The sequence below is a fragment of the Pimephales promelas genome, chromosome 14, assembly GCF_988280905.1.
Source record: "Pimephales promelas chromosome 14, fPimPro1.hap1.1, whole genome shotgun sequence".
Lineage (NCBI taxonomy): Eukaryota > Metazoa > Chordata > Actinopteri > Cypriniformes > Leuciscidae > Pimephales > Pimephales promelas.
Window position 1 is genome coordinate 15,198,822 of NC_142782.1, and position 23,372 is coordinate 15,222,193.

Genomic DNA, 23,372 nt, shown 5'->3' on the forward strand with positions numbered 1-23,372 from the left:
AGCCAAAGAGGGACATACCCGTTAATTCAAGCTTCGCCTTTCGCGTTTACGTTTGAGTTAACACTCATGGACGAGGTCGAACTGGAAGCCATGTTAATCTTGGACTACATTGGCCACCGTAGGAGTTAAAATGAAATCGGAATTGAGAGGAACAGAATATTTACTGGATGATCATATACCTTTTCACCACTAGATGGAGGTTAAAATCACACAGTGTAGCTTTAAATTTAGTCACATTTCAGGTTAAATTCCATTAAACTGAATTTTAAAAAAAATGAATTGAATCTTCTGTAAAGTTACTTATTTTGAAGAGTTAAAACAATGCAAAAACATGTTATCATAATGTACTCATAATATCAATATTTTCTTCACAGTTGCATTAAATATGAATTTAAATGAGGTTTGTAATTAAAAAAATACTAAATACTTTGAATTAGGCACACTATTGAGTTGTGTTTTTTGACATTTATTTTAATTTAATTTTTAAAGTAAAAATAATATAGATATAAGAAATATGTTATACTATGTATTATTGAATGTATACATTATTTGATTTGATTTTGATGCTTTATTTCATTGAATATTATCGATTTGTGTATTTTCACTTTTATACTTTATTAATACTTATTATATATCAACTGTGTATCATATTGTATATTGAATTGTTTATCAATATCCATTTTTTCTTCTCTCTCCTACACCATATTATATTGTGTTTGATTTAAAGTATATTGTGTGAGACATGTTCTCTCCGTATTGTTTAAACCAGCTTGCCTTGCACTGCTGCTCAAAATGAACTTGAGATGTGTTTGTTACCCACACCCCGACAAAGACTTGTATGCCGCAACACGTTGGTGAGTACTTGTCTTTTCAAGAATACGGAATTATTCAGGAACATGTAAGTGAGTCATTGAATCATTGACTCAACCGATTTGTTCAACAACAATGATTCATTCAGGAACTAAAATTAAAATGGACAGTTATTGTGGACAATTATTTTTGGAATTTGCAACATTTATTATAAATTATTTATCAGTGCACATCACTACCCTCTTACGTCAACATCTTTTCGCTGATGACGTTAAGTGGTGCAAAGGGCAGGGCAACCTGTCACTCACATGACATCACAGCAATAGCAAACCACAATGATCCAATCAGTTCCTGATGGACAAATCTAGTTCTGCCCTACATTTTTTCTTGTTCGAGATGCAATTATACATACATTATTGTATATACATCACAATAAGAAAACACTATCTTAAAGGACAACTCCGGCGCAAAATGAACCTTTGTTTTAGTGGTATTAACTAGTGATTTTTATTTTCATTACTCTATGCCCCATATACTAGCATTATAAGCGAAACAGTTTTTAGAGATAAAACTCTTTACATTCGATAATCATTTGACAGTTGATTATGTACCAATGTGTAATTAGACCAAAGGTTCATTTTGTGCCGGAGTTGTCCTTTAACTTCTGTCTCATGCTGATGTTAATTTAGATGCTGATTTGCTTGAACTATTGCTGGAGAAAAAATAGACCTATTTAAAAGTGTACCCTATACATAGGAGAAGCAGGTTTGAAAATGGATGTTTTTTGTTGTTGTTGTTGTTGTTTTTTTGGCCTTTTAGGAGTCACGGATATGGGATGGAATCCTGGGATTCATTTTCACTTACCCAGACACGTGATCGTTCTGGTAATCTTATCGCACTGGAAGTCATACAGTATGTGTTTATGTAGGGACTGATTCAAGTGCTCTATTACACTGTAAAACAAATGAAGAGTTCAGATGCAAAAGCCTCTAAATGCCATTTGAAATTTTCTTCTTTAATGATGATTTTTATGAAACTTGTATATTTAAGTTCAGTAATTTCACTTAAATAACAATTATTAGGTAATTATCATTGCCATTTAAGTGAAATCACTGAACTTAAATATACAAGCTTGATAAAAATCATCATTAAAGAAGAAAATTTCAAATGGCATTTAGAGGCTTTTGCATCTGAACTCTTCAAATATGTTCATGATTTGTAATCACAACATTTTTTCTTTGGTCAAATCAACTCGGGTAACATAATATTTTGAGTTTCTGATGATCATTTCATATATATTTATTTATTTTACAGTGAAGTTCTGGCAACCACAGCTGCCAGGTTTTAACTGTAAATCATGTATATATATTTTTAGATTTACATTTATTTTAATTGAAACAAAAATCTTTACTAGCCTTAAGGACAGATTCCAAATGATGATTTAATAATAGCATATTTTCTGCCCTCTTAAATGGCTCATGCCAGGTTGCTGTATATGAGTGATACTTTAGTTGATACTAAAGATCAGTGCTTTCCTGCAAACCATCACACTTTTACTTCCAACAAAAACACCAGCATTTTTTTCAGTTTAGGACTTTCAACATTGTCGTCTAGTAACATCACACACGTCACACAACACACTCAGCCAACCCTAATCATGGTTAAACACTGACCAACTGTTGCTATGAAATTTGTGCTGGGATTTTTACTTGTACGCAAAAACATTTTTAATCTGCAGAACCTAAAATGTAACAGAAAGAAAATCTTAAATTAAGAAAAACATAATGCATCATACCCTTATATAGACTATACATAACTCTCATATTTAAGCCCAATATATGTAAAAAAAAACAAACAAAGCTGATCCAACACTGATCTCAAAGTTCAGGGTGTGATTGTTCCATGTAATTAAATCATACACAAATAAGGTCTTAGTGTGCAATCATTTTGTATTGTTTAATTGTAATTTTATTAGCACAATAATCCATTCAATCAACAATTTTTTATGGTTCATTTTATTCGCAGATACTTCTCAAGCAACGTGATGGGAATGTTCATATTAAATATCAGAAACCTTTTAGTGACATCCCTGGAATCAAGATCTCAAAGACAATCATCACAGATGTCCTTCGAATAATCTAGCAGTAGTTTAGAGTCAAAAACTGAAAAGTCACACGCAAAAAAATTATACATATCTGCAAGCCTGATAAGAAATATATTTACATTTGCCAAACACATTGCATTATGTGTGCAAACAGAAACACTGTAGATTTTGGTTTATGGATCAGAAGATGACATTCAGAAACAGTTATAAACAGAAAAAGGTTTGTGTGGTTTGTTAGGTATGGTCCCTTTCTTTGATGGGTAAAATGATACAGTATCAGGCAGAATAGTGTTGGTCCCACAGTTGGATTGAGATCAGATCGGCTTGTACAGCAGTGTGGTCACATACTTCTTTTTGTAGCGATGTGTCGCACTAAGTACCATTACACCATCCTGTGTGACGAAAGCAAACACATTTACATGTCAAGTCACCTTTATTTATATAGCATTGTATACAATACAGATAGTGGCAATTGTGACTTTTCTGACTTTATAACATGCAATTCTGACTTTATATCTTCAAATTGTGTGTTTTTAAGTCAGAATTGCGAATTTATTTCTCGCAATTGTACGTTTATATACCACAATTCTGACTTTATATCTCCCAAAGTCACAATTGCGTGTTATAAAGTAAGAACTGAGATATAAAGTTAGAATTGTGGTATATAAACTTACAATTGCGAGAAATAAATTCACAATTGACTTAATAACACTCACCCTCATGTTGTTCCAAACCTGTATGTGTTTCTTTCTTCAGTTGAATACAAAGAAGATATTATAAACAATGCTGTATTCAAACAGTTGACAGTAACCTTAGGCTTCCATTGTATTTGTTTTATTGCCAACATTCTTTAAAATATCTTTATTGTTCAACAGAAAAAAGAAACCCATTCAGATTAGGAACAACATGAGGGTGAGTAAATGACAAAATTTTCAAATACTCATCAATTATTCATGTTTATTTTCAGACATATATAGTACACAAGTCACATCTATTAAAGGAATGATGCTTTTATGGTGCTTTTGACATTTTTGGAGCCAGTCAGCCGTTCATTGTATAGAAAACAGCAGGACTCTCATTCCATACATTAATAAACATACATTATTTCTGTGAAATGATTGACTGACATTGACAAGATTAGATTATTTGATCATTTCCTTCTACGAGCGTCTTCCTAAAGTGTGTGTAGTCTGTTACCGAACCTTGATGGAAAGGGCGTACAGGTGGTTGAGCATCACATGGTTTGGTTCAGGCAGCAGGGTTGGGTCACACTGTTCAAAGCAGACACAGGAACATGTTAGGGAAAGCAACTGCTTTCTAAAACTGCCCACACTCAGCAATTTACAACCAGAGGCCCTTTATCTTTTCTTATCTCTTTAAGCCCAAAAAGAAACTGCTTTAACAGCAACACTGTATTTACCAAGAATCTCAAGTCACTTGCTGGGTTTCCATCCATATGTTTTGTGTTAGAAAACCTGAATGAAAATACTTTAATATCTATGTTTAAACAGCTGTGTTGAACTGTTCGGTACGAGGCTTTCGGTTCAGTTTTTGGTACACATTTTTAAACCGAATGGTTCGTTGGACCATTTTTCATTATGAGCGTGTGGCAAGCGCGCTCATAGTTGAATGGTAGTGCAAGATTTAAAAAAAACACATATATTGTTAATATTAGTTAATGCATTATCTAACAATAACAAACGGAACCCTATTGGAAAGTGTTACCTAAAAATATATATACCATTGCTGATTTTCTATTTCTTTTATATACTATTAAAGTATTTATGAATCACATTTATTTTGATATTTTTAGTTTTCGTTTTAGTAATTTTGCAATGGGCTTTTGTCATTTGTATTAGTTTTAAATTTATTTTTCATAAATATTTCTGTATAGCTTTAATTATTGTTTTCAGTTAGGTTTTCTTTCTTTGCTTTATTTATCTAAAATTTACATTTGATTTTATTTCAGATTTATTTCAATTACTGATTTTATTACTTAAACTGATTTTTGCATTTAACAGTAACTGTTATTGAGGCTTTGTGACAGCTGGGAAAAAAAATAAAGGCCGGTTATGAGAAAAGAAATACTTCGGGAGTGGACATAAAGCGGGATGAAAACAATTTACCCAGAAAATTGGGTGTAGCAGCCTCTGTCATAAGACTGGGCGATCACATCTGCGTTCAGGGCATGGCAGAGTAGTACTTACAGAGATTCCAGTTTCTTTGTTGAGGAGCACCTGCAGCAGGTGAGGAGGGAGGATGGGTGGAGAGCGCAGTCGGTCTTCTGATTTGGATGCGTAGGGATCCTGATGGTACGGGCCGGGTGGGGAGCTGGATAAGTCTGGCAGAAGACGTTTAAGATCAGAACCTGCAGCATATTTTATTTGTGTAACAGTGAAGGGCTTTATATTGATTAAGAGTTACCTGACATGTCGGCACATTTCTCGGAGTCTGTCTTTAGTGCGTCGAAAACCTCAAAGTCTGTTTTCCTCACTTTAATGACATTATTCACCACACCGGACTTATTAGTCACAACAGCCTAGAAAAAACAAAGAACATGTTGGCAACACTCACACACTGTTGGTCCAAATCCGGTTATTTGCATGTCTGATCTAAAATTGACTGTCCAGATTGTGCATCGCAACTGTTCAGATCTGATTTGTGTGTCTGTGCTGCTCTTTTGTTTTCCGGAATGACGTTGCGTTGGTAGGTATACGCCAAAAACAACAATATCAATAGCAAGTGCAACATGGAGGGTCTTGCTTAATCTTATCAACCTTGTTTCTGCAGCGACTTTCAGCAGGTTTCCTATAACAACGCCTAACGATTACAGTGGCGTGAGAAAGTTACAGAGCAGCGAAATTCGATCTGAGGTGCGTTTCCCTAAAGCATCGTTAGCCAGCTATGGTCGCAAGTTCTATTGAGCTCTATTGGTAATGCCAAAACTTGCAACCATAGACTTTGGGAAACACACCCCAGAGCAGTCAGACTGAAATGGATTTCCAAACATGTGATTTGAATAAGATTTCAAACCACATAAATAATTTTTTGTTTTTCTGTTCACACTTGCTAAATCTGATTGGATTTCAATTGGATAGGCACAAGAATTGGACTTGGACTGGCAGTCTGAACGATGTTGTTGTTGTAAATGAGGATTATCAGATATTAAGAGGCTCATTCTTACCTCTTTGGGGTCTAACACCCAGTGTCCATCTACATAGAACTTATACTGGTGTTCTCCTTCAGGTAGGTCAAGTATCGCCACAAAATTATTATGACTGTTAAAAGAGAAAGCGAACAAAACAATAAGGCAAAGCAATTGAAAAGTTCTGTTCTTTCCCCATTTATGATGATGGTAGTGAAATGAAGCCACATGCAGGGTTCAGCATGAGGTCACATGAGTGTTTACTGTTGTTGTTTGTGAAGTTGCTTGTAAGCACACATTGACCCCTAGTGTTAAACATGTAAAAGAACAGCAAGTGCTGTCTTAAAGTTGGACACTTTTTACAGACAAAAACAAGACAAAACCAAGAGGCCAAATTATACAATCAAAAAAACGATGTAAATGCTATTTCAATAACATAAGAAAAGTGTTTTTTGTTTCTCTTGCAAAAGTCGTGAAGCTTTACTAACTATGTACATTAATAATACAGACTACACCTAGTTCAATGCAAGTTGAGCTCAATCAAAAGTTTTTGTGGCAATATAATATTGATTGATCTCTCATGTTTTTAAAAAGCAACGACAACAAAAAAAAAACTCCTATATGCAAAAAAAAAAGGTTACAGCGAGACACTTATAATGGAAGTGTTACAATTTTTGGTATTTAAAAGGAGAAATCTAAAAACTTAATTTATAAAAGCAACAACGGTACTGTTCAGAGGTTTGGGATCATTATGTTTATTACATTTTTTTTTAAATTACTATCAATGTTGAAAACAGCTGTTTAATACTTTTTTGATTGAAAAAGAAATACTTAAAGGTTTTCTGAAGTTACTAGCCACTCAGAATTTCAAAAAGTATAGATATAGATATTTGTAATATTATCTCATAATTTGGCAGCAAGTATATTAGGCTGCCGTTATACTGTTACACATGCGTTTTCTTTGTCAACTGGTTATGTTGACTGACTGTGTTTACTTGCCAAGCCCAGCATTTTGGCATTATTTTGCATGTATTTGACTGTTTAAGCGCAATAAGCAGCGAAAAAGAACTAAATTTAGTACTGAGAGGCTGCTTTATGTGCACACTTTGGGTGAGCAACTATATTTATCCAGAGCAAATGAAATGAGCGAGTGAGCAGAGGCGGGTTTGTGTGTAAACTTGCTGTCAGAGAGATGAGATGAAAAAAATCAGCTGGTTTTGGATCTATTCTGCGTAAAAATGAGAATTAGATGCATTTCAAATATTTCAGTATCGATTTGTAGTGAAAAATCTTTATTTTTGACAAAACCGCAGTGCACTTAGTTGTTTATTTCAGAAGCCTTTTTAAAAGACTACAACTGAAAAATGTATAATATCAAATTCAACACCTGCGTTAAACGCCACTGCTGAAAATCCATCCGCATTTGGTGGGTGTTGTTGACGACGTCAAGCCCTGGTTTCTGCTAAATAAAATAATTTCCTGAAAACAAAAATCTTACTGACCCCACACTTTTCCATGGTAATGTGCATTACTTCTTATATAACTTTTGCTCTATTTCAGCTTGTCATTTTTACCGTTGTTTTGGGGTTTTAGTAGGGGTGTGAATCATACTGATTTAATTGATTACGATTATCATATCAACGATTCGATTCGATATCACGATGATGTGCATTTGCACACACATGCACACGTACATGCCCCGCGCGCGCACACACACACACATGCTCGAAATGTTAAATAGAGTGTGAATTTTATGTCAGTAGGCTTTAACTGCAATAATCGATTATGGTCTATTACTGCATCGGCGCAGAATTACCCACGTGACGTCCGCATCGTGATGCATCGCAAAAACTATTAATTTCAACACTCCTAGGTTTTAAGCATTGCATTGTCATGGCATATTACAGGAGAAAAAAACAACACATTTTACATACTTTTGAAACAGCGAGTATTTTAAAGTTTACAGACTGGCCCGCATTTATTCCCCACTGTAGATGATTCACTGTAAATCTGATTTTTGCTTCTTTCTTTTCTTTTAAATAAAAGGAAGGACATACAGTACATTTAAATTCATTTTAATAATTGCATTTATCTTTTAATTCCCCCCTGCTCCCCCCTGACCTACTACAGAGGTCCAGCTGGCTTAAAGCACCTTGAAGAACATTCAGCTCTAGGATTTTTAGGATGATATAGATACCTCCCACTGTGTTTCTTGTGTGAACACAGTCTACCATGTCATGCTAATGATCTAATGGTCTGTCAGCACTCACCTCTTAGTCAAGGGAATTTTGCTGGCCCAATTATTAAAGGAGCCAGACAAGTAGATCTCTTTCCCTGGACCGCTCCAGTGGAACACAGTGGGCCTTTCCTCTGGTGGGGCTTTACTATCTGATTCCTGATCTTGCCGCCAAGCTAGAAACTCCTAGAAAGACGGAGAGAAAGATTGAGGAGGTGTCTAGAGCAAATAGTGGTAGAGCATAAATTAGTTAAGGAACATGTTTTTACAATTAATGCTTCACTGTAAACACACCACCTTGGCATCATCTGCTTGGAAGAGGTCTCCGTCCTCCGCGCTGTCCATCAGGATTTTGGGTCGAGCTCCATCTTTACCACCTCTCTCTCGCCGGTTCGTCTTCTCCGCCCCGCTTCTTTCACTGCTGGTGTTGCCCATGCTGCTGCTTATTTTCATGCATGTTAAAGTCAGTCAACATTGATATCAAAATTGACAATACTTTTATGGAATAATGCATAAAATAATTTTTATAATAATAATAATGCAGATAATAATTTATCTGTTCACGTCAAGTTTGATTTCCAATTCAATACCTGCGATTAGTACCTGATGTTAAATCGACAACTTTTAAATTCATGTGCCCTCAAAATAACTAGCTTTTAGCCACCGTCATCGTCATCACTGATGACATATTTACTGGCGCGAGGGCCGGACAACCTGCCACTCACATGACATCACAGCAATAGCAACGACCATCAGTGGCGGAACTAGAGTTTTATACATGGGGTGGCCAGGGGGTGGCCACTGCTATTTTGGGGGGCACACACACACACACAGTGGAAGTAATTGGGTCACTCTGTTTGTAATAAGTGTTTAACATCCAAAATATTAGCAGAAAACAAAGCTGAAGCACCAAGGAGATAAGATACAGTAGCATGTGTCTGTTTTGAACTGCTATGTTTATTTACAAAAAAAAAAAAATCACATTTACAAACATTTTTTTAATTAGATACAGCAGTCATCAAGCAGACATCTACTTGACAATTGAAACAATTTTAGCGCCCATCAATTAAAACAACATAATTCTGCGGTTCTGATGAGAACTGGCAAAATGTTTTACAAACTCATCCATGTTGAGGGAGCGTGCTCTCCTTGACTCAATACTGAGAATTCCTATGTGACTTAACCTGTCATCAGCCATTGTTGTCCTAAGGTGGGTTTTAATCAGTTTTAAAGCTGAGAAGCTTCTCTCACAAGAAGCAGTGCTGACTGGTGTAACAACAGAAATCTTACAAAGTCGAAATAGCTCATGAAAGACCTCTTTATAAGGTTCTAGAAACACAACAAAGTCAAGGAGAGTTGACGGTCTGTCACTTCCACTTTTCTCTCTCCTATCAAGAAGCCGCTTGGTTTGATGAACCTCATGTTTTAGGTCCTCTAAATCTGACTCATATATCTGAGCAAAGGCAAACAGAGGCTCCTCATTCAAGAATGTTGTACTCTTTGGGTTGAGAGACTGGACCCCTTGCATTATCTCACAATTCTTCTTTGAAAAACGCCTTTGAAGTTCAGCTGTGAGACTGTCAAGTACCTGATAAAATATAGCTCTTTGGAAGCTCTCGCCATCACTTTGGTCATTATTTTTATGTCCTACTGTGCTCATCATCAATGAGTCACAAAATCTTAAGCTTGTTTTAGGTTGTCTTTTACACACTGTTTGTACAGTTATTTTGCATTGCTCTACAATCTCTTCAACCTCTTTCCATAGTTTTGCAAATACATCCTCACTTCTGTAGTTCTGTAATGTGTCTGTAAGGGCACCTACTAGATCAACCGCCCTTGCTAGGTCAAGAGAGCTTGATTGGAGTATGTCAGAAAGACATTTAGCATCACCAAGGACTTTACAGAATGTAACCAAAAGCCCAATGAAATGCACATCTATCTGAGAAAGAATTCCCCTTGCCTCCACTGATCTATCACCACTCTTTTCATCTGCTATTTCCTGTAGCACTTTCAGAACAGCTGGAAGCCTTTCCCTCAGATTACGGCATGCCAAGTATCTGCATGCCCACCTTACATCTGTAAGTCTCTGTAATTCCCTGGGCTGCTGCTGTGGATACAGCTCTTTCTGAACGGCAAGCCACTTGAGATGAACGTACGAGCCTGATACAAAGTTATAAACCTTCTGCAGGAGAGCAAAAAAGTTAACTGCCTCAGGAACAGATTTTACAGAATCGACAAGAACCAAATTTAAACAATGTGCATTACAGTGCACATAAAATGCAAATCTTGCACTGTTTTTAATTCGAGTGGACACACCAGAATGCTTTCCACTCATGACGGCTGCACCGTCATAGCCTTGTCCCACAAGATTATTTCTGTAGTCCAGGCCATGTTTTTCAAGACAATCAATTATCATTTTTGTAAGGCCTGCCGCATCTAAGCTTTCAGCTGACTGAAAGTGCAAAAAACTTTCGTGGATGGCCCCGTTGTAATAGTACCTCACAACTAAAGAGATCTGTTCTTTTTTCTTTAAATCTTTGGTCTCATCTACAATTACACTAAAAACTTCACTTTCTTTTACTTCACTGATTATTTCACTTTGTACCATTTCAGCTAATCCCTCAAGAACTTCGTTCTGGATTTGGTGGCTTGTGTACTTAGCATTGCCAAATGCATTAAGCCTTTTCTTAATGAGAGGGTCATGCTTTGCTATTTCATCCAAGATTGTCAAAAAATTGCCTCTGTTGTCAGAGTCATAAGACTCACGATGACCTCTCTGAGCTATGTTTTGAGTGGCAGTTAATAATAGCACATCAGCAATTGTTTTAATGTAGGTACGGTTTTCCTCCACTTTCTTTTTCCTATCCTCATTTATGAGATCTAACATTGATGAGTTGCTGTTAACAGCCCTTTTATGCTGATTCCAGGCATACATAGCATTTATATGATGCTCCGTCTTTGAATGGAGCTTAAACCCAGAATCTTTAAACAGTGCTTTTTTCCAGTTACAAAATCCTGACTGGGAAGTGAAGGCAGATTCAGGTGTATTGGGCAGAGAAAAATGCCTACATGCAAAACAATAAGCTGAATCTTGATTCACAGAATATTCAAGCCATGAATTGTCCTTATACCAGGAGCTGTTGAAAGCCCTTTTTCTAGTACCACGCTGAGTTCTGGGAAAAGTTTTCAAACATGGCTGTACTGGACCCTCTTCTCTGGATCTAGAGATGTCTAAAATGCAAAATAAATAATATTATAATAATATAATGTTAAATAATGTGCCAAATCTCTATAGAAATGTATAATTAAGGCATCCACAAGACTAGATACTAATAGCTGCTAACTAAACCGTGTAGTTTAAAATAAAGGTCTGGCTTACCACTGGGTCCTTTTGGAACAGCAAATCTGGTGCTAGATGCAGTTGTGAGGGGCTCCACGACATCTCCTGGCAGCTCTGGTTCACTGTCTTGCTCAGAACCAGAGGTATCTGTGTCCTCCCTTGATGCAACTATTTATAACACAAGAACCATCAGTGTATAATAACAATATAAATGCCACTGCCATAAAAAACAAGAAACCTCATTAACACTCATTAACCAACATTTTAAAGGTCCACATCTGTATGACCTGTACAACACAAAAGAAGATATTTTAAAGCATGTTGGTAACCACAGTTTTGATTCCCATTAACATCCATTGTAGAAAGAAAACAAACAAACAATGGAAGTCAACATTCCTTGGTTATTTTATTTATAAAATTATTTGGTTACCAACATGCTTTAAAATATCTCTTTTTTTGTTCATTTTTGGGTGAACTATACTTTTAATCTGACAATCATATCAACTGAAATTCCTGAATTCAGGATGTGACTGCCTGTGTCTAGATGCTCTGACCTGTTGCTGGGCCTGAAGTCTGACCACCCTGACTCTGACTAGCCACAGGTAGGGAGCTGCTCTGGGTTCCAGTGATGCAAGGGCTGGGGTCTGTCTGCAATTGCACCTGTCTGTCTGTCTGTTTGTGCTTCTTTAAAAAGAACTCTGAAATCTCTCCCTTTCTTTTCATGTTAGATTGACCCTGTTCAAAATATGAAAAATTGAAAATATGATTCCAATCATATTCATTTTTAATAATAATCATCCAAATAACCAACATTAAAAATAAAAATCAGCCACCATTAGCGTTTTTGGTCGTTTTCACAATATCTGAACATGTCAAAAGAAAGAACAGATCATGTGCTTTAAAAAAAAAAAAACAGTTCTATTATAATATATAGAACTGTATATTTCGCAGGCCTAGCTTTATGCATCCTTTTTTATCAACACTCGAATGTTGGTAAGTTTCATAAAAAGCAACATGAGCAAAAAGCTGAGAAAATTGCATTTATCAAAGACTAACGTTACATCTAGATCCGATTCTGGTGTGGGTTTCCCGTACAACTAACTTAATGCTGCCCTACAAAGGCAAAGTGCAGTAACTAACGTTACGCAAACAAGAAACGGAGGAAAAGGCCTTTAAAGTTTTTTATACCAGCCAGTCAAACATGTTATGGGTAGATTATGTGGTAATGCATCTCCGAAACAGGACATAATTTAACCCAGATATTTTTTCACAAGACAGACATCGTAAAGCCCATTACAAGTCTTAACTCATTTTTGACCAAATATCATATGTAATTTTAGTTACTGTGCTTTGCCTTTGTAGGGCAGTGTGCAGGGCTGCCAACTCTCACGCATTGAGTGTGAGACAATTCTCACGCTACACCCCCGATTTCTCATGCTAAAGTGTCAAGCCGGTCACTAAAATACCTGAAAAGATGAAGTTGAAGTTCCACCCGTTGAGCCACTCGTGATCGACTAGTTTTACCGCAAATTAGTTAAAATATTCTATAATCTAGAGAGAACGTGCATACGAGACAGATGTTGAGCTCCTAACGGCGCGGACGCAAAGCCAGGACTGGAGCCAAAGCCCGTTCCTCTCTGCACTCTAAGCGTTCTGTTATCACTCCGCCTCCATCCACTACGGGTTTTACAGTCTCACGCACAGGAAAAACAGACGGTTTTAAAAGATAATCTTGTTTTATATTTTTATATAAAAAACTGCTCCGTGTCCGATTTTAAAAGATAAGTTAATCTTATTTTTTCTTTTTATGCATCACAAACGTCTGAATTTATAATACTCAATGTAATGGCTTGGAATTCTAGCACTAGCTGCTACACGTTTAATTCATTTTCCAGCTGCCTTTGCACCCAGGTAAAAAGAACAATTATACAAATTCTACGAACACTTTTAGTTTGCTAACAAAAATATCGTTGTCATTGAACTATGCTGTTAATGACCGACTTGCGACCATAGTTGGCCAACGATGCTTTCGGGAAACGCACCCAGAATAATGATCAAAAAACAGTAACTACACGGCATGGTAGCCTACTGTATGCGTGTATTAATGTATTCGGAGTAAAGAACCCTGATGCTAAAACTTACTTCAAATATGATGTTTCTTCTGTGAAGATGAGTACTGACTTGCAACCATCTCTCGTCCTCTGCTGCTCGTCTGTTTGAAAAATGCGCGCCTGCTGACGAACGTTTTTTTTTTTTTTTTTTTTAAATCAGCATCAGCAACTGCCAATACAATTTTGGGGTGGCACCCGGGGTGGCCAATCGCATGTCAGGGGTGTCCAGTGCCACCCCGGACCCCCCTCTGGCTCCGCCACTGACGACCATCCAATCAATTCCCAAAGGACAAAATCAATTTTTATTCCAAGTATATTTAGTATATTTCACAGTTTCCAAATATATATACATCAAATCAACGTTTCTGTGAAGTATTATATGCGTGTTATCAGGGACTAAATGTCTAAATAGACGCGAGCGAGCGAACAAGTCACGTCACGTTCGTAGTAACGTTATGGTAACGTTGCGTTTAGCATCTGATGTCGACGACTGAAAGGTAACGTTACTGTCATTATTTATGAAAGATATCATTGACATGCCACAAACGACACAAATATGTCAACTAACGTTACATTTTCCCTAAAATTGATGTCTAAATGAAAGTTAACTTTACAAGGCGCAAGGACACTTTGCGTCACGAGTAACATGCAACAGACAACAAAAATTACCAGCTAACTACATCAAATAATTAAACACGGGTTTAAAATCCATTAAACAAGCCTGCACTGAAAGTCGTTTTATAAATCCCACATTATTCACAAACAATTAAATAACAATACTTTAACATGCGAAAGAACATAAGTTAACCTTTGGCCGCTGTTTACGATTGTTTTAAAAAATAATCAATATGTTATTTTGGTTTAGTTTTATCAGTCCGGACTCCGGAGTTAACTTACATTCTACAGGACGTAACGTTAACGTTAAAAAACAGATGTTTTTTTTTTTTTTTTTTTTTTTTTGGGTCGACTTTTTTACTTTGTTGTTCCTCTTCATGCATGCAGGTCTCGCTCGCCTACATCAACGACCACAGTCTATCGCCCTTTCATCTCGAACTGTGGTAACTTCCCTTATCATTTAACTAACTTACCTCTGAAAACTTTATATGCCCGTAGCGCTCGATTGTTTCTTTTCATAACGCCATTTTCACATTGCCTCACAAAAAGGGTAACTGTATAAGCACACCTCTTCCGCCTGCTGTTCGAGCTCTGTAGTTAAACCAGTGGGAGACGACTGGGAGTGTTGTAACAGTTTTTGTCCAGCTCCTGTAAAGCGTTTTTTTCTGTTTTGTGTATTTTAAACTTTGATATAACGTAAATGAATATATGTGTCCGATTAGTGTAGTGTAGAAATATAGAACTTGTCCATAAACAACGTAAAAATATTTGTTTTGACTACTTACTCAGCGTTTTAAAATGTGGTCACTTATGACTTGCGAATTATGTAGACCTACTATTATTATGGAAATCAAAATACTTAAAAATGATTATTTTATAACCCATCAGCTTTGTTTGAATTGATAACATTTAAGTAAGTTCTGGAAATTGTAGTTCAAAGCAGCACATACAATATTGTATATTTCTATATTTAAATTATTTTGCATTAATTAAACAATATTTGTATAATTAATAAAAAAGTGTAGTTTTTTATGTATATTTATTTTATTTTTTAGGTACTGTGCCAGATTGGGTGTGTCCTATGATGGAGTGAGCCAGCTGTGTTTATGAGTCCACCACACATCAGAATCTCGCCACATTCTCTTGGCTGTCCAGTTTCGCAGTGTCATGACTGGCAATGAGGTACTGAGGGAAGTGGAACTGGATCCACAAAGTAGGCTACACTTCAATAAAAACAGACATGGGTGGCAAGGCAACAGTTAGATGGACCACTAGTACATATTGGAAAAACATCAACTAAGATTGATGGTTGTGGTGACACGCTGATTAGTATTACTATATTCCCATATATTGAAGTACACTGAAAACTTGTCAATGAAACACTTAGAGTAAATACTACCACTAGTATTCCATCACATGTGTAGCTAGTAGTTCTTTGCTTTGATTGCCAAGACTGGAGACAAATTCTGCTATGTTTAACCATAGCTGGCTATAATATTACATATCAAAATACAGGATACTCCAAACGCTGCAGATTACATTGGGTGTGAATTAGGAGAGGGAGTGGCTAGTGCCCACTATAATACATTAGACATTTATGCATTTAGTATATTGAGACATTTCATACATTGCACATTTATTCATATTTTCCTTAAAAAAATTATCATACTTTCTGTAATTTTACATTCCCCTGTACAACATAACTGGTTGTTTTTTCTGTAAAAGCATTGGTTATCTATTTGGGAGCAAGCATCCTTTTAGTGTGCCATTTTTAGGACAAACACAATGTACACTTCTAAGCTACACATTTACACCATTTGAAGTGTCATCATACTCAGCTACTGTAATACAGACTTGCAGTTGTACGGCCTGCAGGAATAAACATCACTCTGATATATCTTTGAGGTGGTATAAATATGAAGTGACTTAAGATTTTCTGTAGTTTGGATTCTTGGCCATGCTTTGAGCAGATCAGACCCACTTATGCATTCCATTTGAAAATATTAATTACTTATAAACCCGGGATTGTTCAAGCACATGGTGCCACCACAGTGAAACCACGTTCTGGGTTTGGCTCACAGTGTCCTCTGGCGTTCACTGGAACCGATCGCCACCAATTTACAGTATAGCCTTCCTGCCATACCGGTTTCTCCACCATCAGATCGCATTCTGTTTAGTTGATATAAAAAAAGACCAATGAAAGAAGGAAATATTTTCTTACTAAACACAGTGCATAAATCATGCTACTTAAATAACAGGACATGCAAATGAGAATATAATTTACAATGATAATTTAAAGGAATAGTTCACCCAAAAACAAAAAGAGTTTAATTGAGTAATCCTCATGTTGTTTCAGGCACTTATTATTTTATATCATAAGAACAGAAAATCTGATGTTCAAATTGGAACGGGAGCTTTCAAGCCTAATAAACAATTTTAAAGCTCCATAAAAGTAGTCAATACACCTCTATACGTCTTCTGAAGCCATATAATAGTTTTGTTGGATGAACATGCTTTTTCGGATTTTACGTTTCATGTATTGTGTAATCTCGCTATTTGTGAATTTGTGAAGTTTCAAAGATCAAAGTTCATGATAAATGGAGTTCTTTTCTCCCAAAAGAAAGAACCGATTCTGAACTGCCTGAAATGAGTCATCAGTAATTCCAGTCTTACGTCCTGCACACACATATGTAGGTTTGTAACAGATCTGCAAAAAGCCAGCCTAAGGTCTTCATTGGCTGCCCGTGAACAACGTCTACTTTGACCCGCCCTCAAACACTGTAGTTGTAGCTGAGGCCTGGAAGAGTTTGGTTAGTGTCGTTGACATGTTGAAAAGATGCTGTTTTCTTCGCTACGAAAGCAAATCTATTCTGCATGCAGTTCCAAAGGATGACAAATCCGGCTGGAATTGATACTGTAAAATGGTAGACCAACATCAACAGACTAGGCCATCTGACCAATCAGACCAGAATAAATCAATCACAGCAGACTAGGCCATCTGGCCAATCAGAGCAGAGTAGGCTCTCAGAATAAAGGGGTTTAGAGAGACTGAAGACTTTATCCAGCTGTTTCTGATGGAAAAGAGGTGATTCTGCAATGCAGATTTATCTTAGATGCATGTAAACCTTTTTTTAGGAGACCTCCAAAACAAATTTAGGAACCTTTAAAATAGTATACTAGTTCCACCCTTGCTCTCCACCTCCAAAATCAAGATGTTCTTGTCCCTTCTTGGTTGGTTCTGCCATCGCTCCTTTTATTGTATCTACATCCATGCTAGCTCTGTCTTTTTGGTGATGTTTGCTACCAGCTTCTTCCTGGCCTCGCCGTCAATCCCAAGCAATCCAAGGATCCCCCAAAGCGACTGCCCTGTGAAACCCCTGCAGCCAACCTCCACCGGCAGGTTTCAAGCCTCCCATCCTTCCTGTTGGCACTCGAGAATCAACGCCAGATATTTCTTAAGCTTACACTTGTGTGCTTCCTCCATTCTTTCTTCCCAGGGTACTGTCAGCTCGACAAGTACCACCTGGTTAGTAATCTTCAACCAGAGCACAATGTCTGGTCTAAAGGCCCAAACACACCAGGACGAATATCGGCGCACGTTATTCGCCAGCGTTTTTCAACGCATTTTTTGTATTCACACCCAAGCGATTTTTGCTGACGATGAGCGAACATGCAAATTCATTCCCTGACATTAGATGGCGCCCATTTGCTCTGCAATACCACTCCATAACAGTTCTCTTTTATCAAGATTTTTGTAGTCACTGTTGCGTATGTCTGTTCTTTATGTTCTAACACCAACGAGACCAGCAGCTTTACATTTATCTTGCCTTGCATCTTCCTCGTTTTATTTCTTCCTGGCAGTGTGGACTGCGACGCTACTTGGCGTAGATCTTCTTTGCCGTTACGTATGTGTGCTCGGCAAGACCGTTTTGTCTTTGAGCGCCCCCAAGTTGTGTTTTACTGTAACTTTAGAAGCTCCAAACACGTGAGCAAAAGCACCAATCTCATTGGTCGGATAGTTTTTGATGCGGCGCGTCCATACACTGTAAAAAAAGATGGACGACGCCCCTTCGCTCTTTTCCATCAGAGAGAACTGAAGCCGTCAGAGGCTTCACTTTTGAGGGCTTGTGCGGCACGCTTGGGCGCGTCAAATAAAAAAAACAAACCCGAGGAATTTAAAAAAAAATTACGCTTTTACACGTGGAGTTTTCCATGTCGGTGTGCACAGACACATTGGCGTCCTTTGTTTAGACACGAGGCGTTAAACGTTAGCAAATATCGCGCAAAATTCGTCCCGGTGTGAACAGGCCTTAAGACGAGGGTGGATTAATTCCTCTAGGAATTTGAGCTGCTTCTTAAGGTCTGTCCGCATCTCTCAGAGGTTTACTCCTCATCTCAGTTGCCACGCTCTCCCCAGACCTAAGAAACTGGATCAAACAAGGCCCCTTACAGGTTGTCTTGGTTTCTTTCTTGCCTGCTCCACCTCGGCAGCCAGCTTAGTCAAAACTTGGTGCCATCACCAAATTTCCCATCTGCCAAACTTATTCTGCATGAGGAAAGGATATGCTCAAGGTTCGCTGGCCTTCCACAGAGTGTGCATTTGGGGTTTTCTGCCAACTTCCATGTATGTAGCTTTGATGGAGTATTTAGGTAGGACCTTGCAAACATGGGCCACAATAAAAACTTAATCCAGTGCTCTTCCATCCTTCAGATGTCGTGCTAAGTCATAACCTCATCCAGCTACCTTTCTTATTCATTGCTGCGGACTTAACATACTGAATTTACTCCTCTGCCTTATGGATGAACAGAATCAACTGATTCAAATAAAAGTTTCAACTTAAAAGAATGATTTGTTAACAAGGAGCAGGCGTCAATATTTTCATTGAGTTAAATTTGAGTCTGCTTCTCTTTTAAAACTATCACTATCAAGACATCATATGACCCTCTTTTATAATACTATATGGTGTCATTCTGTCATTTTTTTGCTAGTCCTCATTCACATACATTGTATTTAAAAGACTAACCAGAACATTTTTTAAAAGGTCATATGAGTTTGGAAAGACATGAGTAAATATTGAGGGAATTTTTGAATGAACCATTCCTTTAACAAGTCACATTGATAATATACTCGAAACATTTTGTGCAAATGAGTACCGTGGTGAAGTGTACAATACAGAAGACTGCTATGATCAGAAGGCCAATAACTAGAGAAGCGATTCCCATGTGAAGAGCCTTCCTCCCCAGTCGCTGAGATCCTTCATAGTCTTCAGCATCGTAACTGCTTTGAGACTGAATGAGAGAGAGAAATCCTAATTGTGAAATTAACCAATTTGAAAAAATAAATAATTTCAAGATGAATTTGATCGACGTGATACGAAAAGTATTTAATGTAAAATTTGCAGCATTTTTTAATTCGCAGCATCAGTAGCAGGACTCCAAGTGAAAACTAGACTGCAGTATGCGGCCCATAAAGCAGACCGCAACGTGGGGCATAGTGACGATGCCAGTGTTAATTCTGCTCTTAATAAGATCAGACAGCAAAATAAGACTTGGACATAAAGATCACTGGCACAAAATCACATTTAATGCGATGGCAAAGTTGATTTGACGTCATTAAGATGATTCACATATGAAAAATCAGACAAAGCAGGTGGTCTAAACTATTTTATTACACGTAAACATCACTAAACTTTTGATTTATACTACTGATGGTTTTTAAATAATATTTAAAAGTACTAAATCTCTGCTAAAAAAGATAAAACATTTTGTGTTAACCACTCATACAGTGCATGTGCATAAAGCCACCAGTGTGTCAGAGGGCAGTTAGATGGGTTTGCGTGATTTGCGATGCTCATTTAGTTTCTCACAGGCGGTGTGGTGGCAGCTGCAGCTGCTGTAGTCAGTGAGCCCTGAAGTTTTAATGTGTAGCAGAGGTAGAGTCAACTTGAAACTAGTGGTGTTCTCCACAGCACACCCCTGCACTTTACCCCATTCAGACCCCGCTGCCTGGTACTGCAGTTATCTGTTAGTGGCATTTGAAAAGCACTGATTGATTACTGAATTCAGGGCAAAGGTATGACAGGAATGGGCTGCTTGTAAAAATGATTCATTTTTATGCCCATTATGCGAATGGATCACACGTATGCCACGAAGCACTGTACCTTACAAAAATATACAAATGAACATATCCTACATGTATACCCATTCTGTCTTGATCTGCACCCAATGATTTATTTTACTCTATTATGTTTTACTGGTATTCTTTATTATAGTATTAAACCTGTTAATAAAGCAATAAGCCCTAAGAAGCCAGGATTTACCGTGAATTAGGACACAGCGCGGAGCGTTTTGCTGTTCTAAATTCACTGTAAACCACAGCTTCACAGGGCTTATTGCTTTTATAAAATGGTTAAAATGTATTTTTGTAGAGCAATTTACAATGGCTTTGAACGCAACAGAGTTACGCACCAGTTAGAATCGAGGACTATCCGTTTTATAATCATAAATAATTAATTAAAAATAGTAAGGTTTTCATTAGACTAATCAAAAACTAAGCATGATTAATCTGATTTTTTTTTCCAGTTAAATGTCTCTTTTTCACCCTCAGTAACAATTGATATTGATTTAAAAACTATATATATATATATATATATATATATATATATATAATTTCATAATATAATTTCAATATATTATTATATAACAAAAGTATATATATATATATAGATATTCAATAACATTGAAATAATTAATTTGTATTAATATATATGGTAATAATAAATACATTTTTTATTTCAAATTTATTTCAAATAATGTATTTTTTATTAAAAAAATTACTATTGTGTGTATGTGTTTGTGTGTGTGTGTGTATATATATATATATATATATATATATATATACACACAAAAATATTTTATTTCTTAAAAAATACACCATTTGAAATAATTAATGTTTTATTTATTATTACCATATATATTAATAAAATAATACATGTATTTTTTTTAACAAGAAAAAATAAAATATTATTGTGTGTATACCGGTATATACCTGATAAATACACACACTATAAGAACAGACAGGGTTTCTCATTCTCATTAAATTACATCAATGTTATATATTCTGTATAGTACAACACTCACACACACACACACACACACACACACATATATATGTGTGTGTGTGTGTGTGTGTGTTGTATATTGTAAATAACGTAATGTATAATATTAATGTATTTTAAGAATGACAATGAAAAACCCGGTTCAAAATTCATATAATATTCGGTAAATTCATTGCAAGTGAGTTACTGGGTGTATATTTTAGTGGCCAGACCATATAACTGTTATTGCACCTCTCATTCTGAGGTCAGGGTGTGACAAATCAGGTCGAAAATCACTGAAAAAGCCTGTGAAAGTTCATCATCATCACATCCATTTCACGTGCCTTGTGCAAGTGAGCACATCCGCAGGCTGGCATGTGAATGTTTGTGTAGGGGAAAGGGTGTGTGAGAGACGTGTGAGAGTGTATGCAGTCTTGCTTGCATGTGTGGGAGTGCTAAAAAGTTAACTGCAAAGATACTTGAGGCCTATCTATTTATAACACTTATATGTCTATCTGGACCATAAGAACATTAGGTTTAGTCAGATTTCAAAGCCACACATATAACACACTGCTAAGTAAACCCAGACGAAACATACCTTTTAAGAAAAACACTCTCTACAGCGTATGACCAAAATACTGTAGAATCACTGTACGTTTTGATATATAACCTCAATTAAGATTTTGATTTACATGAATGTGCAACTCTCCAGTTAGAGACAGAATAACAAAAATAATAGTTTTTTTTCTACTCACCATCAGAGAAAAAACCAACGCCACAATGTTAATAGGCCATGCCGGACAAAAACAAGTGAAAATAGTCAAAAAAATGTAATTTTTCAGCGGTGGTGCCCCTTGTGCCTCAGCACTCCTTCCCAAACTGTGGTCGGAACTTCCATCGATAGAGCAGTTTGTCTTTCCATCCGACCGATGAAGACCAGGACTCATGACGCAGCTGAGTTATGAAGGAACAGGAGATGGTGAGAACATTTACAAGAGCCGTGCTGAGAAGATCAAGAAACTGAATGGAAGACTGGAGGAGAAACAAGAAGGCAAGAGCTCATGAAGACACTCATGGGGGATGTCAGATGATTGGGTAAGTGTGAAAGGCGATGGATGAGAAGTTGAGTGAGTCAGAGATGGCTTATGACCTAATTACCAACCGGGCTGAACACTATCCCACTTCAGAGAGGGAGAGAGAGAGAGAATGTGTGCGGGACATTGAAGCAATGTAAGATGTAAGAGGAGAGGCAAGAGGAGGAAAATAAGTCTGTCTACTTACCCATATTACCATTATCTGTCAAAGGGAGAAGAGAGTGTTAAAGTTACAACTGATACAGCCATATGGATAATGGCCTCAAAATCACATTACCAGGCTGCCAAGAAATGTACACTGGCAATTTTCCCACGGTTTTTGCAGAGTACTGTAAGCGAGGAGAGCGAAAACAGCGCGGCAAAGAGGCCAAAAACTGCATCACACATTGGAGATGCAAATTTCCTTTACAAGTTATGTATGAGGAAAAAATTCACGTTTTCAGAGTTTTAGAGGCCTACTGCATTAAACTGCAATGTTGAATATAATGTATAATGCAACGAGGGAATATTTGTGTGTCCTGATAATGGCAAATGTCTTATGTTAACAATAAAAGTGGCCTACATTATTTTAAATATATGTAGTCAGTGTCAGAGTGCAAGCAAGCATATTCGACTAAAATAATTCTGTATTTTCAGCATCAGAATCATGCCATTTTTATATTCTGGTGTCATTATTGTCCTGTGATTATCATCACTAAGTGCAAACCTATTCATTTTCAAACCCAATGTAATACCAGATGTATAGCATATTAATCAAAAGTAAAAATTTTTTGTTAACCTTTTACCGCAAGTCTTGGAGTATCACAATAACATTGTAGCG

General features: G+C 36.8%; 3 protein-coding genes across 6 annotated transcripts; all 3 read right to left on the reverse strand.

Annotated features, from left to right (window-relative positions):
* Positions 1-2,739: 2,739 nt before the first annotated feature.
* On the reverse strand, positions 2,740-14,988 carry prkab1b (protein kinase, AMP-activated, beta 1 non-catalytic subunit, b). Of its 4 annotated transcripts, none has more exons than XM_039663406.2 (8): positions 14,835-14,988; positions 8,593-8,737; positions 8,330-8,481; positions 6,099-6,192; positions 5,339-5,453; positions 5,122-5,255; positions 4,117-4,185; positions 2,740-3,306 (listed from the first exon to the last, which is right to left on the reverse strand). In XM_039663406.2, the coding sequence occupies exons 2-8, from the start codon at positions 8,728-8,730 to the stop codon at positions 3,229-3,231; spliced, it is 780 nt and encodes a 259-aa protein (XP_039519340.1). In that variant the 5' UTR covers positions 8,731-8,737; positions 14,835-14,988; the 3' UTR covers positions 2,740-3,228. The 4 variants fall into 4 exon arrangements, with proteins under 4 accessions (XP_039519340.1, XP_039519338.1, XP_039519339.1 ...); XM_039663404.2 differs by having other exon boundaries at positions 8,590-8,737; XM_039663405.2 differs by having other exon boundaries at positions 8,590-8,734; positions 14,835-14,983.
* LOC148973700 (zinc finger MYM-type protein 1-like) lies at positions 9,061-13,426 on the reverse strand. Its single transcript, XM_089119479.1, has 2 exons — positions 11,675-13,426; positions 9,061-11,526 (listed from the first exon to the last, which is right to left on the reverse strand). Exon 2 carries the CDS (start codon positions 11,228-11,230, stop codon positions 9,362-9,364), a length of 1,869 nt encoding a protein of 622 aa, XP_088975605.1. The 5' UTR covers positions 11,231-11,526; positions 11,675-13,426; the 3' UTR covers positions 9,061-9,361.
* A 4,476-nt stretch (positions 14,989-19,464) lies between the features above and the next one.
* On the reverse strand, positions 19,465-22,907 carry LOC148973701 (transmembrane protein 233). Its single transcript, XM_089119207.1, has 2 exons — positions 22,214-22,907; positions 19,465-19,650 (listed from the first exon to the last, which is right to left on the reverse strand). Exons 1-2 carry the CDS (start codon positions 22,403-22,405, stop codon positions 19,465-19,467), a joined length of 378 nt encoding a protein of 125 aa, XP_088975333.1. The 5' UTR covers positions 22,406-22,907.
* Positions 22,908-23,372: the final 465 nt, after the last annotated feature.

What these genes read in the sequence shown, in the direction of transcription:
- LOC148973700 (XM_089119479.1), bottom strand. Translation starts at nt 11,230, where the DNA reads ATGTATGCCTGGAATCAGCATAAAAGGGCTGTTAACAGCAACTCATCA.
- prkab1b (XM_039663404.2), bottom strand. Translation starts at nt 8,730, where the DNA reads ATGGGCAACACCAGCAGTGAAAGAAGCGGGGCGGAGAAGACGAACCGG. An exon ending in AAGCAGATGATGCCAAGGTG is followed by an intron (nt 8,482 to 8,589) that starts GTGTGTTTACAG and finishes CCGTCTTTCTAG; the next exon opens with GAGTTTCTAGCTTGGCGGCA. An exon ending in GAAATGTGCCGACATGTCAG is followed by an intron (nt 5,256 to 5,338) that starts GTAACTCTTAAT and finishes GTCTTCTGCCAG; the next exon opens with ACTTATCCAGCTCCCCACCC.
- LOC148973701 (XM_089119207.1), bottom strand. Translation starts at nt 22,405, where the DNA reads ATGAGTCCTGGTCTTCATCGGTCGGATGGAAAGACAAACTGCTCTATC. An exon ending in CGTTGGTTTTTTCTCTGATG is followed by an intron (nt 19,651 to 22,213) that starts GTGAGTAGAAAA and finishes TCTCTCATTCAG; the next exon opens with TCTCAAAGCAGTTACGATGC.